Source organism: Talaromyces amestolkiae (assembly GCF_001896365.1).
Source record: "Talaromyces amestolkiae strain CIB chromosome Unknown scaffold3.1, whole genome shotgun sequence".
Classification (NCBI taxonomy): Eukaryota; Fungi; Ascomycota; class Eurotiomycetes; order Eurotiales; family Trichocomaceae; genus Talaromyces; species Talaromyces amestolkiae.
The window spans coordinates 1189466-1205649 of NW_024468039.1; the positions used below are offsets into that span (position 1 = coordinate 1189466).

General features: G+C 44.7%; 6 protein-coding genes across 6 annotated transcripts; 2 read left to right on the forward strand and 4 right to left on the reverse strand.

The window, feature by feature from the left end:
• Nucleotides 1-1921: 1921 nt before the first annotated feature.
• BHQ10_002437 (uncharacterized protein) lies at nucleotides 1922-2542 on the reverse strand (the record flags this gene model as incomplete). The annotated part of the gene is made up of 1 exon (XM_040874583.1): nucleotides 1922-2542. One exon carries the CDS (start codon nucleotides 2540-2542, stop codon nucleotides 1922-1924), a length of 621 nt encoding a protein of 206 aa, XP_040730942.1.
• Nucleotides 2543-4123: 1581 nt separating this feature from the next.
• Nucleotides 4124-5512, forward strand: BHQ10_002438 (uncharacterized protein; the record flags this gene model as incomplete). Its single annotated transcript, XM_040874584.1, has 2 exons — nucleotides 4124-4526; nucleotides 4584-5512. The coding sequence occupies 2 exons, from the start codon at nucleotides 4124-4126 to the stop codon at nucleotides 5510-5512; spliced, it is 1332 nt and encodes a 443-aa protein (XP_040730943.1).
• A 541-nt stretch (nucleotides 5513-6053) lies between these two features.
• BHQ10_002439 (uncharacterized protein) lies at nucleotides 6054-8252 on the reverse strand (the record flags this gene model as incomplete). The annotated part of the gene is made up of 1 exon (XM_040874585.1): nucleotides 6054-8252. The coding sequence occupies one exon, from the start codon at nucleotides 8250-8252 to the stop codon at nucleotides 6054-6056; it is 2199 nt and encodes a 732-aa protein (XP_040730944.1).
• Nucleotides 8253-8962: 710 nt separating this feature from the next.
• Nucleotides 8963-10791, reverse strand: BHQ10_002440 (uncharacterized protein; the record flags this gene model as incomplete). The annotated part of the gene is made up of 6 exons (XM_040874587.1): nucleotides 8963-9242; nucleotides 9459-9739; nucleotides 9790-10058; nucleotides 10115-10406; nucleotides 10467-10526; nucleotides 10594-10791. 6 exons carry the CDS (start codon nucleotides 10789-10791, stop codon nucleotides 8963-8965), a joined length of 1380 nt encoding a protein of 459 aa, XP_040730945.1.
• Nucleotides 10792-11627: 836 nt separating this feature from the next.
• Nucleotides 11628-13544, reverse strand: BHQ10_002441 (uncharacterized protein; the record flags this gene model as incomplete). Its single annotated transcript, XM_040874588.1, has 1 exon — nucleotides 11628-13544. One exon carries the CDS (start codon nucleotides 13542-13544, stop codon nucleotides 11628-11630), a length of 1917 nt encoding a protein of 638 aa, XP_040730946.1.
• Nucleotides 13545-14808: 1264 nt separating this feature from the next.
• On the forward strand, nucleotides 14809-16144 carry BHQ10_002442 (uncharacterized protein; the record flags this gene model as incomplete). Its single annotated transcript, XM_040874589.1, has 5 exons — nucleotides 14809-15084; nucleotides 15187-15367; nucleotides 15448-15617; nucleotides 15675-15774; nucleotides 15837-16144. 5 exons carry the CDS (start codon nucleotides 14809-14811, stop codon nucleotides 16142-16144), a joined length of 1035 nt encoding a protein of 344 aa, XP_040730947.1.
• Nucleotides 16145-16184: the final 40 nt, after the last annotated feature.

Consider the following 16184-nt stretch of genomic DNA (forward strand, 5'->3'; position numbering starts at 1 on the left):
ACGACATATGGAGCTTTCTGAGCTTTAGGGCACTTCAAGTAGTACTATTCAATTGATCTTCTATTTCCGCTGAGTGTGCTCAAGTAGATCAGTAGATTTCCCCTAGCCTATCCCTCATGTACTGCCCAAACTTGTAAATTGAAGAACATTGAATCTATCCTTAAAAACCTTGTAACTATCTCAATTCCAGGATCTATAGTTCAAAAGGCCGATTACAGCCGGCCTTGAATTTTTACATCGTGTGGATTTGCCGCAGGTAGCTTTAGCTCCGAGAAACGTGATTTCTTCGCAACCTAACGAGCAGCCCAGAGACCAGTGACAAAGGCCAAAGCTAGGTCACCGGCGTAACCTAGATTGCTAAATCCACCGTTATCAACCCCGGCTACGAGGAGACCAAGGTTAGCCATTTTATCCGGTGCCAGGGCATGGCCTTGAGTGTTTATTGCGATGCCTCTTTACCTCGGAGCCTGTTCCGCTGGACGAGGTTTGGCGTTAGTAGAAGGAGTACAGATGAGGGGTGTTGATCGGCTATTCAATGCCTATCACATAGATAATGAGTCTGAAAAGTTTGTAGATAATCAGAAGATAACTTCTTTGAATAATGCCCAACGTAACAATTGTCATGATATCGTCAAACCGCTTAGCTGTTGGGACACCACTCTGCCGCATTCATTCCACCGCAGGAAGGCAGTCATCTAGAAAGGCGCGCTGTAAGTCTGTTTCGCCATCTGAGACCGACGATCGTAAGCTCGTAAGCTTTCGAGGAGCCCAGCTGCCGTTTAAAATATTGTCTGAGATTGCTAATCTAGAAACAAAGGATTAAACGTAGCTTACAACATGCCTGCTGAGTAATTCAATGAGCCTCGATATGTGCCTTTTTCTCGGCAACTAGTGCTTTCGTCCAGGAGTGTGCTGCGAACGAGGCGCAGGATGTACCTACCATGCCACCGCTGCAGACTAACACGTAGATGTTGAGCGTTTCCATGTCACGATATCCCAGATATTAGCTCTGGCAATTTGACGTTCCAATTTCCGCATCTGGATATTTATGAGAGGAATTTAACTTATCTTTTATCATACATTTATGAGTGTAAAATTCCCAAAGTTCGCTTTTGTTTTCCACCAAAGCCAGATTGGTGATATACGTGCCGGTCCGGCTATTTAATTTATGGTCCGGGGTAGACGACACGTAGGTGCAGACGTATGGCGTAGCAACATCACTACAATTTTTTCAAATATAATCTGGCTTATCTAGGATGTGCTTGTATGAATATTTTCAGGACCAAGCTACGCTGCGGAACTCTACTCAAATGAGGCACGTATACCCAGACATATTCCGAAATGGGGAAATGGGGCGAAATTCACGAGACTCAAACAGGGTAGTAATATCATTAAATGGTCTCACCGAAGTACATTTGTCAAAGCAGAAGTAGTAGGAAAAGTAAAGTGAAAGATGATAAAGTCTACAACAAAATTGTGTGTAAAATTATGGGTAAAACTCATTGCTCCAAGGAGCCGGTTCGTTCAATTATCTCGATTCAAACAGTCATAGGATAGGAAAAATCACGAATTTATCCCTGTATGTACAGTGTTGGACTTCAATGGCTTTACAGAAGCTAAAAAAAAAATGAATATCTAGAACGTGGATAAGAATTTGATGTCCATAGTACAAAGCAGTGTATATAAATCTAAGAGTAGCCTGTAAGCGACATCGAAATCAAGACCTTAAGCCTACTGATTTTGCATACGGGCTATTCAGCCCATCTGGTTGGTATGGTACATTTTTTTCAGGGTGCACGTTACCCATGTACGGTATAACCAGACATTCAAAAAGGCCACTACCGTCACCACAGAATCCTGCAAACTTTCATGTGCTCCAGTGGATGAGTACAGAAAACCTGCTCCATGCCAGGCGTTGCTTCTACTGAGTCCAAAATGAAATGTCGCTCCAGACAACGGTAATCGCGCCTGTGCCACTGTCGCTCGTATAGGCTCCACACTTGTCATAAAAGCTGCCTCCAGGGGCGGTAATGTTGAATGTCTCTTCGCCATTGACATACACATAGTATAGCTGGTTATTGGCATCGTGAATAGTATTGATGGTAACAGTTGCTCCTACAGTAGCCACGCCACTGGCAATGATTCCTCCTCCCTCTACATCGTAAAGATCGCCATTGCTCTTGACACCCATGATGAAATAAGGGCCGGTGTTACCGTTGAATGTTTGCTTGAGCGCAATATTGGTGCCAGTCAGGGATGTAATCTGGAAATTTCCTCCGAACTGGTGCACACCGGACGTGTAGTCATTCAAGTAGCGGCGCTCAGCCCGTAGGTGACCGTTTGAACAGCCACTGCCGCTTGTGCTGCCGTCTGGTGATGTGGGAAGCGAGAAAGTGTCACCATCAACCACACCCCCGGCACATTCTTGGACGTTAAAAGTGGTACTGGCAGTGACTGAAGTCCAGGGTCCACTTCCCACTGTGTGGGCAGCGAGGGCTGAGGTCGCGATAGAAAGAATGACAAGTATGTTCTTGAAACCCATTTTGTCTCTTAAGGAGTAATGATCCTTATATGCGTTGCTTCTGAATATGTAAATTTGTGCTTATTTTCAGATGGGAATCCTCGACATCTTAAGTACCCCTTTTATATTGACGTCGACGTGCAAACTTCAGAAACTTTACATAAGTTACATTTGCAAGGGGTAGTCATCGCGGATGGCTGCCATAAAAGGAAAATGGCCCCCAACTCATGCATGTAACATAGTCTCATTCTAGCCGCATGGTTTTCTGTCATTCTCACTGGCATCGGATGATGACTGCCGCCATGACAAGGGTTCAACTCAAACTGTGGGGTTGAAACTTACTTGGTATTCTAAATTCTAATTGAATGTTCTTGATAATCGCGGAAGAAAGTATACTTCCATTTAGGTACCTAGAATTGATATGAATTTAACTCAAAGAGTAGCTTAATAAGCTACTAAGTTCTAAGCTTAGTGATGAAAATCAATTTGTGGATTACACTACAGTGTATACAAAATAACCCCACGCACTTTATGTAGTACTAAAATAATCACCACTCCCTTTGCGTAAGGCAAGGGCAACGAACGTGCTGAAACCTAACAGCACTTTCCTTAGTAGAACTTCCCTGTATAGATATGGTGCAAGTGATTTCCATCGCCAGATTATCCTGGGCAACCATTGGACGAATTGTGTTGGTGCCGGCGATCTAAGGAATCTACAAAGTAGTATGTCTAAGAGGCGCCTTACAGTTCCGTATATAGAGCTCTCTCTGTCTAGAAATTGGCAGATAAAGCAAGTACTAAACTTCTATACAATTTTATTTTGTTGTTCAAGACGATGTGAGAAGATGCTCCTATAGGTACTCAAGCGGAATTTTAATACAAGATTGTGACTTCAAGTCTTCAATCGAAAACCGAGCTATCGCTTATATCGATAGTTCTCAATGAAGAGTAAATCGTGTGTACAACAAAGAAACCTTATACATTGTAAAAAAGGGTTGTTAGCTAACTCTACGCCGATAGTTATATCGGACAAAGAGGCACGTGATACAGAACGTATCGCAAAACTCGTAGCTATACAAAGCATTACCAGAAAGCCCTACTAGAGGGATCTCTTTTTTGTTATATATTTTTTCTGACTATTCAAGTTGGTGACTACTGGCCGGTCCGTCGGATATAAATAAGGAGCTTAGGGTTTCGTCACTTCTCAACCCTATCCACTTCCGCTTTGGGTAATTTAACTCCGGATCATGCATCTCCCAATGGGGTAGTCTGCTGGATAAATTCCAAATCGGTCACTTTGGTGTTGGTATCTCCTGATAATTGGGCATTGGGACTCGATCATGCTTTTTTGTTGAGGGCGTATTTTTATTAGAGCCACTTGGTCGGTTTGGTTTATTTGTTTGGCCTTGTGGATTAGCAGCTCGCTCATACAGTATAACTCGGCGCATCGCCAGTGAGTTGTGGTTTATTTCTTCTTTTTTTCCCAATGTATTATGAATACCTTCTTTACTGATTCCTAGACATTCTTCTTGATTCTGCTCTTCGATACATTCCAACTTCAACCCGAGGCCTACCCTCAGTCAAAGATACAACTACCTCCCAATGGCATCATCGCAGCCATCTACCACGCTCGGAAAAAACGTCGAATCCGACGCAGCGACTCTCAATAATCACATTAAGACGGAAGCAGTGACAGCACAACCACCCAAGCCCACAGGACCTCCACCACCACCCAATGGAGGCACGAAAGCATGGCTCCAAGTTCTTGGGGCTTTTTTCTTGAACTTCAACACTTGGGGTCTCATCAATACCTTTGGCACATTTCAGTCTGAATATAGTACAGGCTTGCTGAGGGACTCGTCACAGTCTTCGATTGCTTGGATTGGATCGCTGCAGGCGTTTCTGATGCTGGTAATAGGCGTTCTTTGTGGACGCGCTCTTGACGCTGGATATTTCTATGTGGATATTACTCTGGGTCTCTTCCTTGAGGTTTTTGGCATGATGAGTGAGCTTTCAGGGTGCACTTTCACGTAGAGCGAAAGACTTGCTAACTCTCCAACAGTGACTTCACTCTGCAAGGAGTATTGGCAGGTGATTCTGGCCCAGGGCATATGTGTCGGCCTCGGTGCTGGAATGTCATTTATAGCCAGTGTGACCATCGTGGGTACATATTTCTCTACACGACGCACCACTGCTCAGGGTCTGGCTGCTACCGGCTCAAGTATTGGAGGTATCATCTACCCCGTTGTGTTAAGACGTCTCATCATCCAAATTGGGTTACCGTGGGCGGTCCGAGTCATGGCATTCATCATGCTAGGAACACTTCTCATTTCGGTCGCGGTCATGAAGCCTCGCCTTCCGCCTCGCAAGTCAGGCCCCCTTATCAACGTTGAATCTCTTCGGGACACGGTCTTCGTCCTCTGGCTCTTTGCCGCCTTCTTCATCTTCACAGGCCTCTACATCCCATTCTTTTACGTCGGACAATATGGTCTTGACCTCGGCATGTCGCAAGATTTATCTTTCTATATGCTGATCATCATGAACGCGGGCTCGGTCCCCGGCCGTGTTTTGCCATCCATCATCGCCGACAAGATCGGTAACCTGTCAGTCATGATTCCTTCCGTTCTGCTCACCGGTATCTTAATGTTGGCATGGATAAGTGTGAAATCTCAGTCGGGTCTAATCGCTATCGCGTTCTTTGTCGGCTTGACAAGCGGCTCGATCCAGGCCGTCCTTCCCGCAACAGTTGCCTTTCTCTGTCCCGATCTATCTAAGCTAGGCACGAACATCGGTGTAACTCTTTTTGCGTCGGGACTAGGGTTGTTGATTGGCAGCCCTGTGGCAGGKGCGATTCTAGACCACCAGCGGACTTCTGGGGGCGACGTCTTCTGGGGTACATTGACCTTTTCAGCACTCTTCATTTTGGCTGGTGGTGTACTTTTGGCCATTGCTCGCGTGTTCAAGGTGGGATTCGCTTTGAAGAAGGCCTGACACTATGTGTATGCGGGGTTCTCTTCGGTCCGCTCCAGATCTAGCATATTTTCCGGAAGATATCATATTCTCTCACTATACGTTTTCGCTGTCTAATACGCGCTTCATCTTACATATAAATCTCATATCTGCCATTTTCTGTTTTAGATTTTTTAGAATTCAAGCATCTTTCGTTTTCTTATATTCAAAAATTTTACTACTAATTAGTCAAGCCCACAATAATGAAACTGAATCTTATACCTAGGTAAGAAACCTATCCTGGCCTTCCGGCTCATCCTGCGACTCAAATTCCGGCTTATTTTTCTGTCCTTGTCTCTAACTTTGACTCAGCTTTGTTCCTGAGACAAACTTGTTACAATTAGAATAGGCACACAATGGACATGCCAGCATTTATGAGCCAAGATTGGATCTTGAATAACGTAAAAATGGTAAACAAAGGAAAAGAAGAGTGAATCTGCAAGCTTGATTTCATTGATTAGGCTACCTAGGTAAGTAGCATGACTTTACCCTTCATGTAAAGACTTCCTGAAAAGCCTAAAACTTATATATCTTCCCACAGACTGTCGGTCGTGGACTGATTTGTCAAGGTAGGTTCAAATGGTGCCATAGCGTAAAGACTGGACTCCAAATCTAAGTCCGGAGATTTTGAGCCCAGACCAAAGTCGCAGTCGCTTGCAAACAAAGTCCGCGTCAAGGGATCAGAAATTTGTGTAGGGTCCATCCAATTAGTGATCAAAGGCTGGGGAGCAGTTAGGGCAGTCTCTATCCTTGCAGTATCACTGAATTCCAGCAACAAGGGTGCCGAGACTTGATATTCCCGCCTCAGAGACCGTTGCATTTCCGTAACAGTCTCCTCAGCAGCTGCGATGCCGAGTTTTATGAATTTGGAATCATGTTGTATGTCGCCAAAGTCGCGGAACAGGTTTGAGGTGATACTTGTTGTGACAGCAAGGATAAGTCTCGTCTTTGCTACGACAGGTCCAAGGTGGTACCTCCCCGCTAATATATGTGAAAAGTACTCAAGATACTTTGATAAGTGCTGTTGGAACATGACTAGCGTAGGAGGAGGACAATTAGAGACTATTGTCCCCAGAGTGAAGCTCCGCAGGCGAAACACTACCAAACACGCAGTCAATGCGGCGCGGGCAAGGTCACTCCAAAGAAAGTGGTAAGCCACACTAGACAGCTCCGAGTCGCCTTGTAACACTTCTTGTAACTGGTTGAGAATGGGCACTGAATTGTCCCATGCTTCATAGAGATCGTCCCGCTGTGATTTATGGGGTAGAACTCCGAGAACATTATTATGTGTGATGATAATCATAGAGCCATGTACATGCGCGGTCAATATGGCTTGTTGAAGTTTTTCGATTGGACTGCATGACGAAGCCCCCTCTTGCAAATTTGGGGGCAGCTCACGTAGAATTTTACGGCAAGAGGCGCGCACTTGATCGCGTACCTCGCTCGATAATTGTGGTGTTGTGGAGCAAAGCTGCTGTTGTAATGGAGCTCTCATCATGGCAAGTTTCATAGCGGCGATGTTGAAAGCTTGGTCCGATGCTTGCTGCGTCTGGCTCAGCAGGAGAACTGGCTCTCTAGCGGTTCCCTGGTCAAGGGTCTGAATATCGATAGAACTCGGGAGAGGGCAATCCACGTCTTCCAATCTAATACTAAATTGAGATCCGCTCCGGATGCAATAATCAAGGTTCAATCGAAAGAAGCACGCCCATAATCGTTTTCGAAACTCGGCATAGTACGGAGTGACATTTGGAAACAAAGCCGGATCCCTTTGCAAACCCATGCTCAAGGCCATTTGCGTAGTCAGCCCCATAATACCCAAGAGGCCGTGAATACTGTCAGTATCTGAGGCATTGATAGTCTTCAAAATAATCAGCAGCAACAAAACCTGCATGACGCCTATACAAGGTTTTTGGAACGGCGGAGATGTATATATATGCCATTCTGCTTCTTGCATTATCAGTCGCCCTCGTAATCGCTCTGATTTGTCCGTCTGCTTGGCAATCGTAATTACCAACAGAATCTTGAGAATGTAAACTTCATTGGCATCGACGGGTGAAATCAATACCCTCTGCAGTTGACCGATCAGGAAGTTCTGGTCGATCACATGATAGATTCTACCATATGTCTCGTAAAATCGCCGAATCCATTTTTCGCAGGTCGGTCGATCGGGAAGGAGATGCCATAGTTTCGTATTACCAGCTCCAGCCACTCCTGCTGGTACCGAGTTTGCCACGCGAAGGAGAGACTTTACTTCCGCGAAATTGCTCCACGTAGGTTGAAAGTCGACGGTCTTCTTCAGCATGGCTTCTACTACAGGCAAATCATTACATGCCGCTAGCCAGTGGGTGCCGCCAATCAGTCTTGTTTTGTAATCAGACCCTCTGAAGGCACCATTGCCATGGCTGGCGGTAGATACGTTGCGAGGTACCTCGCCATCGGAGGCGGGTGCCGTCAGTACATCTATCTCTGTACTTGGAGGAGATACCAACGGCCTGACAGACCCCGAGACCGAAACTACTGGACTTTTGGAACGCGAGTAAGCGCACTCTGTATCCATTCCACGATCTCGGCACTGCTTGCATGGTGACTTGCGATCGCAGCGCACTTTCAATTTTCGACAATGATTACATGCCACGGGCTCCCGAATACGGGGTCTCTTTCGACCGTTGGGTTTTTTGGAATTCTCGAATGCGTCTGCGTTCAGATGATTGAATGTCAACATCTTGTCGCCGCCAGTAATAGGGAGGATGACGAGCGACAGATCCGGGTGGTTCTTGAACGGAATTTAGGGAACTAAATGGATCACTAGTCGCAATTGCAACTACTCGTAAATTAGCATGACCAACAAGGACATAACATATCATTGGTTAATGAGGTATTTTTGAGTTTACACTCAGGATACGATGCCTTTCAGCCACGAAGGACTATTAAGTATTGATATACAGGCATGTCATTGAAAGCGGGTACCGTACAAACGTCTGGACGTTAAAGCGGCATGAATATATTACTAATATTCCACGACAGCCCTAATCTCATCTTATTTACTGGCCATTAGGGCTATGGTATAGGGCTATCAATCAAAATACTATAATAAGACAGCGAAGAAGGGAATACCGTCCTCATTTTCAATCTAAGAAAAAATAATTCGCAACGAAGCTGATCTATTGCTTTTCCATTAACTTCATCGTTTCTCGTGGCATGCAATGCTCATTTGCATCTCTCAGTATCGCAGGGGCAAGGATAAACAGTTCATTAATACCGAAAACCCACAATCAATATCATATGAGAACGTGCGATCCAAAGAATTATGACAGCGCTCAGATAGAGGTACCAACTTGATCTATAAACAAACAAGACAAGATTTCGAATCCCGCAAAGTTGAGCATTCCCGTAAACGCCTGCCTGCCAATGAACCGAATGGTTCCATGTCTTTCACCACTCTATAGAAAAGTTTGATGCTGTTTCCTCAACTTCCAGAAGATCTGGACTCGTATCTTCATTAGTGGAATTCGCTACTGAGAATGATTGGGAGGATTCATTGTCGGTCTGAGCAACATCGGTACCATTCCACATAGCTTCGAACTCCTCGATCCCTTTATCTTTCGCGTTGGTCTGATTACTACTACCAGTGTCATCAGTGCGTGTTTCTTCGAATTTCTCGTCCTCTGCATCGTCATCTGGCTTGMCCCAGCGAGCCACACGCGTGTCAAAGCTATGCAAGAGATGAGTCATTCTACAAAAGCCTCCACCCGTACAACCATCAATTTGGCAGTGGTGTCCGTAGATACAATTTAGTGTCCGACAACTGCGACCTCGAAGGCATTGACGCCGTTTGGCCTGGTATCTTATGATGTCAATAAATTCCGGTTCCACATGGCCATGGTCAAATGGGCAATTAGTATCGTTGCAACTGCCTAAAAGATGATACTTGTTGCAAAGGCGCAGAGATAGGTCTTTATATCTCTGGAATGAATCGTCAGAGGGTCGTGGTGTATATGTATCAATCCGACCTCCCTCTTTATCCACTGGTATGCGGCTCGTGGTATTCCCGCTCGCTTTAGGGAGAAGTATCGCATAGCATTTCTTGTGAATGGGGAGGCTTGGCAAATTCTTTGGTGGTGATTTGAAGAGCGGGTCTTCGCTGGATTTGATTTTGAACTCTTCCGAGAGATGTGATTTCGTACACGAAACGCCGAATTTACAGATACCCTAGAAACAAATTAGCTTAAGTTTATAGCTGCATCAACTACTAATATTACCTTGGAGAAATGTGTACAAACGGGCTTGTTAGGGTCAATTGGTGGCGATGGACGATCCTCAATAAATGTGGACATAAATACTGAAGGAAGGTCCTTCATGGATAGCCCAAATGTCTGATATTCAGGATACGTATTGGCAGATTTTATAAGAGTGACGCGATTTTTCTCATCTCGATACAGGGCCAACATCGGCATGTACTCCCTGTCGTGACATCCTCCGAGAAATATGTGTTTGCATTGGTGGTTATCGATAAACAGACGAAAATTTTCTATATACTATCAGTCGACAGTGAAACGGGACGTATTGACTTGCTCCTGGGGGTACCTTTGATCTTGGATTTTGCTCCTCCCTTTTTGGCGTCCACATCAACAAAATCAAATAAGTTCTGTGCACGAGTAAAAGATGCTGTGAACATTGACAAGGATCGAGCTTCCTTTCCAACAAGGTCGCCACGAGCCAGGACAGCGCTCAAGTCAAGAATATTAGCATATATGCGGACCATAATGCGACAATTATCTGGTATATCAGGGGGTAGTTCTGCTTTGATCGCATTGTTCAACAACTGCGCAGCTCTTAATCCGCCTTCTGCACCAGCTCTGACCAAATCTTCCTTGAACTAGATTCTGTCAGAAGGTATATACTTTATAGAGTCTCTTGGTATAAAAGCAGAGCTTACCAAGTAGCCATTACCATCAATAAGAACAAGCACAAACGGATTGCGTTCTTGGATGAGGGACTGATGAATTTTGCCGCTCAGTGTCGATGTCCAATAATCATAATTGAATCAAGTTGCTCAGACTTACTCGAGCTTTAGCCTGTCTTTTGTATCTCTCACGTCCAGCCTTCTCCTCCTCGTAGTCACTTTTGAGGGATTTATATCGCTCGAGAAGATCATGAAAACTTTCAAGGGCAAGTTGCAGGTTGTTCTGGTATGTTTTACTCGTTTGCGTGAGGGATGTCAAGTCACTGTTCAACTTCTCGAGTTCGATGTCGTTCAACATGTTGACGTGGATTCGAATAGCTCCCAGCAAGACATGCTATCATTAGCGTGTAGAAGCAGGTGATCGGTCGATGGATGTAACTGATTGCCAATACTTGGAGATCGATCGGATATAAAGAACAGGCTAAGATCCAAGAACGAAACAAAACAAAGAAAGCATGATATGGTATCACATGATGGTATCAGCTTACAGCCAATCAGAGCTCGCTCAAGATTTCTGCCTCCTGATTCCTGGCAAAGAAACATCATTCTTCATCATCCATCTTTCTTTTCAAAACTCTACTCAACATTTGATATAAGCCACTCTTTACCAAGCATGCTGGGTCGTTTTTCCAATTTTTAGTATACTCGCATATTCTACTTGTCCGATTATGTTCAATTTTTCATGTCCAGGGCATTTCTCGAGTCACATCCCAGAACTTCCGCCGGTCTTCTTCAATTAAGAAGATGCTTGAAATATCTTTTTTCTGAAAACACAAAGTCTGAATATATAATTTGTGATGCGGTGTGAGTATTCAACTCGTATATTGTCCAAAACAAGCACCTTTGGAGATCTTAACTTTGTATTACAGGTCAGATTGCTCTCTCCTATGACTCTCCGGACTGTAATAGCTGCGTACAGGATGGGCTTCACGAAGAATTCCAGCCGACGTCAGTGAAGCTAGTTTGACCTCACAGCGGGGGTATAGATAGCGATATGTAATATATGCAAATTGAAGATTACGGTTGGTATCTGCACCGATAAAATCGGTCATCGCATACACACCTCCTGATTGCCGATCAAACTTCGCACATTGTCGTGCGATTTTTATTCTTCAGACCAAGCTTTGTAATATTTTAGACAAGATATTTTGTAATAAACCGCACAATCCTTTCCACTAGATCCTCAGCACTCGCTCGTTTCTGGAAATAGTGTCCTTCACCGCGGTATATTGCGCACTGAAATTCTAAACCTGCTTCTTCTAAGGCACGTCTGAAACCTATAGCCTGGGAGACTGGAACACGGATATCGTTTTCGCCATGTATCAACAAAATTGGAGGTATCCGTTCTTTCTCTGCTGCATCGCGGAATTCCCATAAGGCCGAACCAGAGCGGGTTTTTACATCGCTTTTGCTAAGTCTCCACGGTGCTCCYCCTGCCATACCAGCCTCAATGTACCCTATATCTGATGACATGGCCATTGCGTCCCAGTCCGTAACACCTGCAGTGGCAATAGCTGCTTTAAAATGCCACCCCAGGCCATGTGCACCGTTACGTACGGACAGTAAATACGACAAAAATCCACCTTGAGACTTTCCAGCCACGAGCAGTCGGGATGGATCCGCAAGATCCAGATTAATGGCGTGCTGTGTCATAGCTATGATGTCTGGAGCATCATAAACACCCACACCGGCCGTCGTATATCTTGCAAACTTATCACCACGACCGCAGCTTCCACGGTAATTAGGGAGGAGGATTCCAAATCCCTCGAGTAACAATCGAGGCATGAAAAAATGGTTCAAAAAGTCGAAGGAATCAGTGACACGCAAGTAGGGACCTCCGTGGAGGAGCACGACGGTTGGCATCTTCTGGCCAGCTTTGGCAATGGGACTGATAAACATGCCCTCAATTTTCTCACTACCATCCAGTGTTGGGCATTCAATGAACTTTCGGGTACAAAAGTCAGTCGTCCATGCTCTACCGTGGTCAGAGAGTTGAATCAGTTCCCCTGCAGGTAAGAATTCGAAAACCTCTTGTGGTCGGTTAACGCTACCCTGCACGAATGCTACCCAGATTTTTCCAGCAGTGTCCATAATCGCGTCAAATGCCAAGATACACTTCTTTTCCTTGTATATGATATCGGAGTCGAGTAGTCTCAGCTGGTCCTCCATTCCTTTTTGCACATACACCAGCAGCTTACTTCCAACCCTTCGCAGACCTTCCGCACAGTCATCATCGCCATGTGCAGCTTTGATTATCCGACCTTCTGGATCCTGCATATCAATGTAGTAAACAGATCTTGCCGAATTATCATCTGTCAAGGTACTAAAACCTATGAAGTACAGCTCGGAATTGAGCCAGTTGATGTCAACTACTTCGCGTGGTATATGACAGACTTTGCGAGACTGCACATCAGTATCCACAATCTCAGTTGTCCAGATACTGGTTCCATGAAGCCATTCACTTTCGATATCTGGAGAGCGGTGAGTGGCGTAAGCTATCTGACTTCCATCTTCACTCCAAGAGAAATCGACCACATGCAACGAATTCGCCGAGATGAGTCTGATGTCACCACTCCTGACATCAAGTAGTTTTAAATTAGTGTATATCCAATTTTCATTCCAGACATGGACAACAGGGTTTTTTTCTTCCTCTGAAGGAACAAGAAAAGCGATGAAGTTTCCGTCGGGACTGAATTCAAATTTCGCGATCGTTTGGGTATTTGTGGCTGCAGTGAGTGCCTTTGGTTCCTGAGAACTATTCAAGTGATGCGTATATATAGCACACGATTTTCCACGAGCTCCACGATCGGAAAGAAATGCAATGGACTGGCCATCTGGAGCCCATCGCGGTTCGTAGTCGTTGAAGGTGCCATCTAAAAGCTTATATGCCGATTTTGGTGAATTTATCTCGCCAATCCATATGGACGAAATGTGATCGTCCTTTTTCCAATTTGATTTTGCCGAATACACGACGGATTGGCCGTCTGGAGATAGCTTGACGCTAGTCGGTAACTCAAGGTCGAGTAGCTGGGAGGTAATGTTTCTCGACATTTCAAGTAAGTGGACAATGATACCTAGGTATGACTTAGGAGAGATGTCGTGCAGCTCTCTATTCTTTTCTTTTTATATGTCAATGCTTATTTATGAAGAGATGATGTTGTACTTCATTTGTAGTCGGGTTGGACTTTGTAGGCAACAACTTTACTGCCTTCAATGGTGCGGTGAGAGTGTAGGCTGTCAGAATTTCTTCTAGATCGTATTAAATAGTACGTTAAATGATGTTGCAATCACACCAATATATGTCAAATAGACAGATCCACGGACTAGATTTTGTTCTAGCGTAGTGTAAAATATGGCCAACAGTTGCCATTGACTCACGTGGTAATAAAAATAATATCTTCCACGACTAAGGGAAGAGACACAATGTGACTAGTGTATTCTAAATAGGAAAACCACTTTGACAAAATATTTATCTTGCAACATACGATACACTATGATTAGATGACCCTAATAATCGTCAAATGACTCCATATCAGTCCAAAGGATGTGGTTGTCATATCACACACAAATTGGTGAGAGCAGTCGCATACTAGCCGCATATAGCTAGCCCCTGTAATGTGATTATAAATCATAACACGAAAATCTCGTCTTTAAGTTAATTCTTCGACCTTCAACGAAGTAGAATTCATGCTTCTGTCTCTAGAAAAAAATATAACGAATATAAAAAAGCTTAGCGAAGCATAGACACAGTATCCCTAAGTCACTAAATTCTTTGCCTCTGCCAAGTTACAGGGTGTTCGGCTACACATTCTTAACCGTTTCCTTGCCAACGTGTGCAGTTATTTTTAGCACATGTATCATAACAATGTATAAAATCTCGCAGACCCCACGTAAAATGATTAAGCAATTACCAATCACTCAAATTACTAGTTAACTAGCAAATCAAATAATCAAAATCGCTATTCTGCATTGTACTTCCGACCTCGGGATCATGGTTGGGTTGAGAGTTCCGGTCATACAACCGGCTTGATTCATGACGCCGCTGTCTCAATTTCGGTCGAATTGGTCCACTTTTCTCGAATTGTATTACATCGAATGTGTCCAGAGAGACGGACGAAAATGCTGCATATGTATTCGCTTGATGGATAATCACCTGTCAGGTTCTAGCAGCTTAAGTATATAAAGCGATGCATGCACCTCGTGCACCTCGCTTATATATGCAAGGTTATATTTCGAGACACACCCGTCGAAACGAACGATCCGCAGAAAAATATCACATATCCCTAGTACCTACTAGATAGTCCTAAAGTTCATCATGCCTGCTCTATTGAAGAAATCCACCGCTCTCCAGCCCGGGGAGCTAGTCCTTGTCACCGGCGCCAACAGCTACATTGGTTCACACGTTGTGGACCTCCTCCTGTCCTTGGGATATATTGTACGAGGCACCATCCGTGCTGAGAAACCCTGGCTCGATGAGTACTTTACAACAAAGTACGGCACTGGCAAATATGAGAGCGTGGTTGTTCCTGATGTTGCCCAGAAAGAGTCTCTGGTCAAGGTGTTGGGTGGTGTCAGCGGGCTTATTCACGTGGTATGGAGTAGCCCTAATTTGAAATGATCTTTGCTCCACACGTTTGGTGCGAGCGACAACACCTACATTATCATGCTAATTCGCTGAATACATCTGATCTAGGCCTCAGATCTATCTCTAAGTACAGAGACAGACAAGGTGATCAATAATGTTATCGCTGCCACTCGATCTATGCTAGAAGCAGCAGCCGAGCAAAAGTCTATCAAGAGGGTCGTCCTTACTTCATCCTCGTCAGCAGCTATTCTTCCAAAGCCCAACGTGGAGGGAATCGTCATCACTGAAGGTAAGTTTTAGCATTCGTTCCCAGCTAATATCAACCCCCTACGATCTCATTCAACGTCGCTCGCTGACAAACAAATGCAGATTCATGGAACGACGAAATAGTCAAAATCGCATGGGAAGGTACCCCCGAGACTCGCAACCCGATGTATGTCTACGGTGCTTCCAAGACTGAAGGAGAACGATTTGCACACAAATGGGTCAAGGAGAACAACCCTCCTTTCGTTTTCAATGCTGTTCTCCCGAATATGAATGTATGTACCGACTTTCCGGATTGGCTGTCTCTTCTCCTGACATATTCTGAACATTAGATTGGACGTTTCCTTCATCCCAATTTTAACGGGTCTTCTGGAAAATACATCTTGGGACTTGTGGATGGGAACAGGTTGCTAATGGACCTTGTGCCACCTGGTAAATCTCGAGATTTTCCTTTCCAAATGCCCTTATGAATGCTAATTATGTCGCGCTGATAGAATACTACGTCAACGTCGAAGACGTAGCCCGCATCCACGCCATCGCGCTCCTCGACCCCGAAGTCAAATCCGAACGCCTCTTCGCATTCGCCCACCCTTTCCGATGGACCGACATTATCAATCTTCTTCGCAAATATCGTCCCGACAGCGACAAAATTCCCAATCCTCCAGAGAATGAAGGACACGACTTGAGTGTGGTACCACCCGCGAAGAGGGCGGAGGAGTTACTCAAGGAGTGGTTTGGACAGCCTGGCTGGATCTCATTGGAGCAATCTGTCAAGGATGGGCTTGAAACTTATAGTTCTTAGATTATGCAACGTTCTATGTTTGATTTTTGAAGTATATGAG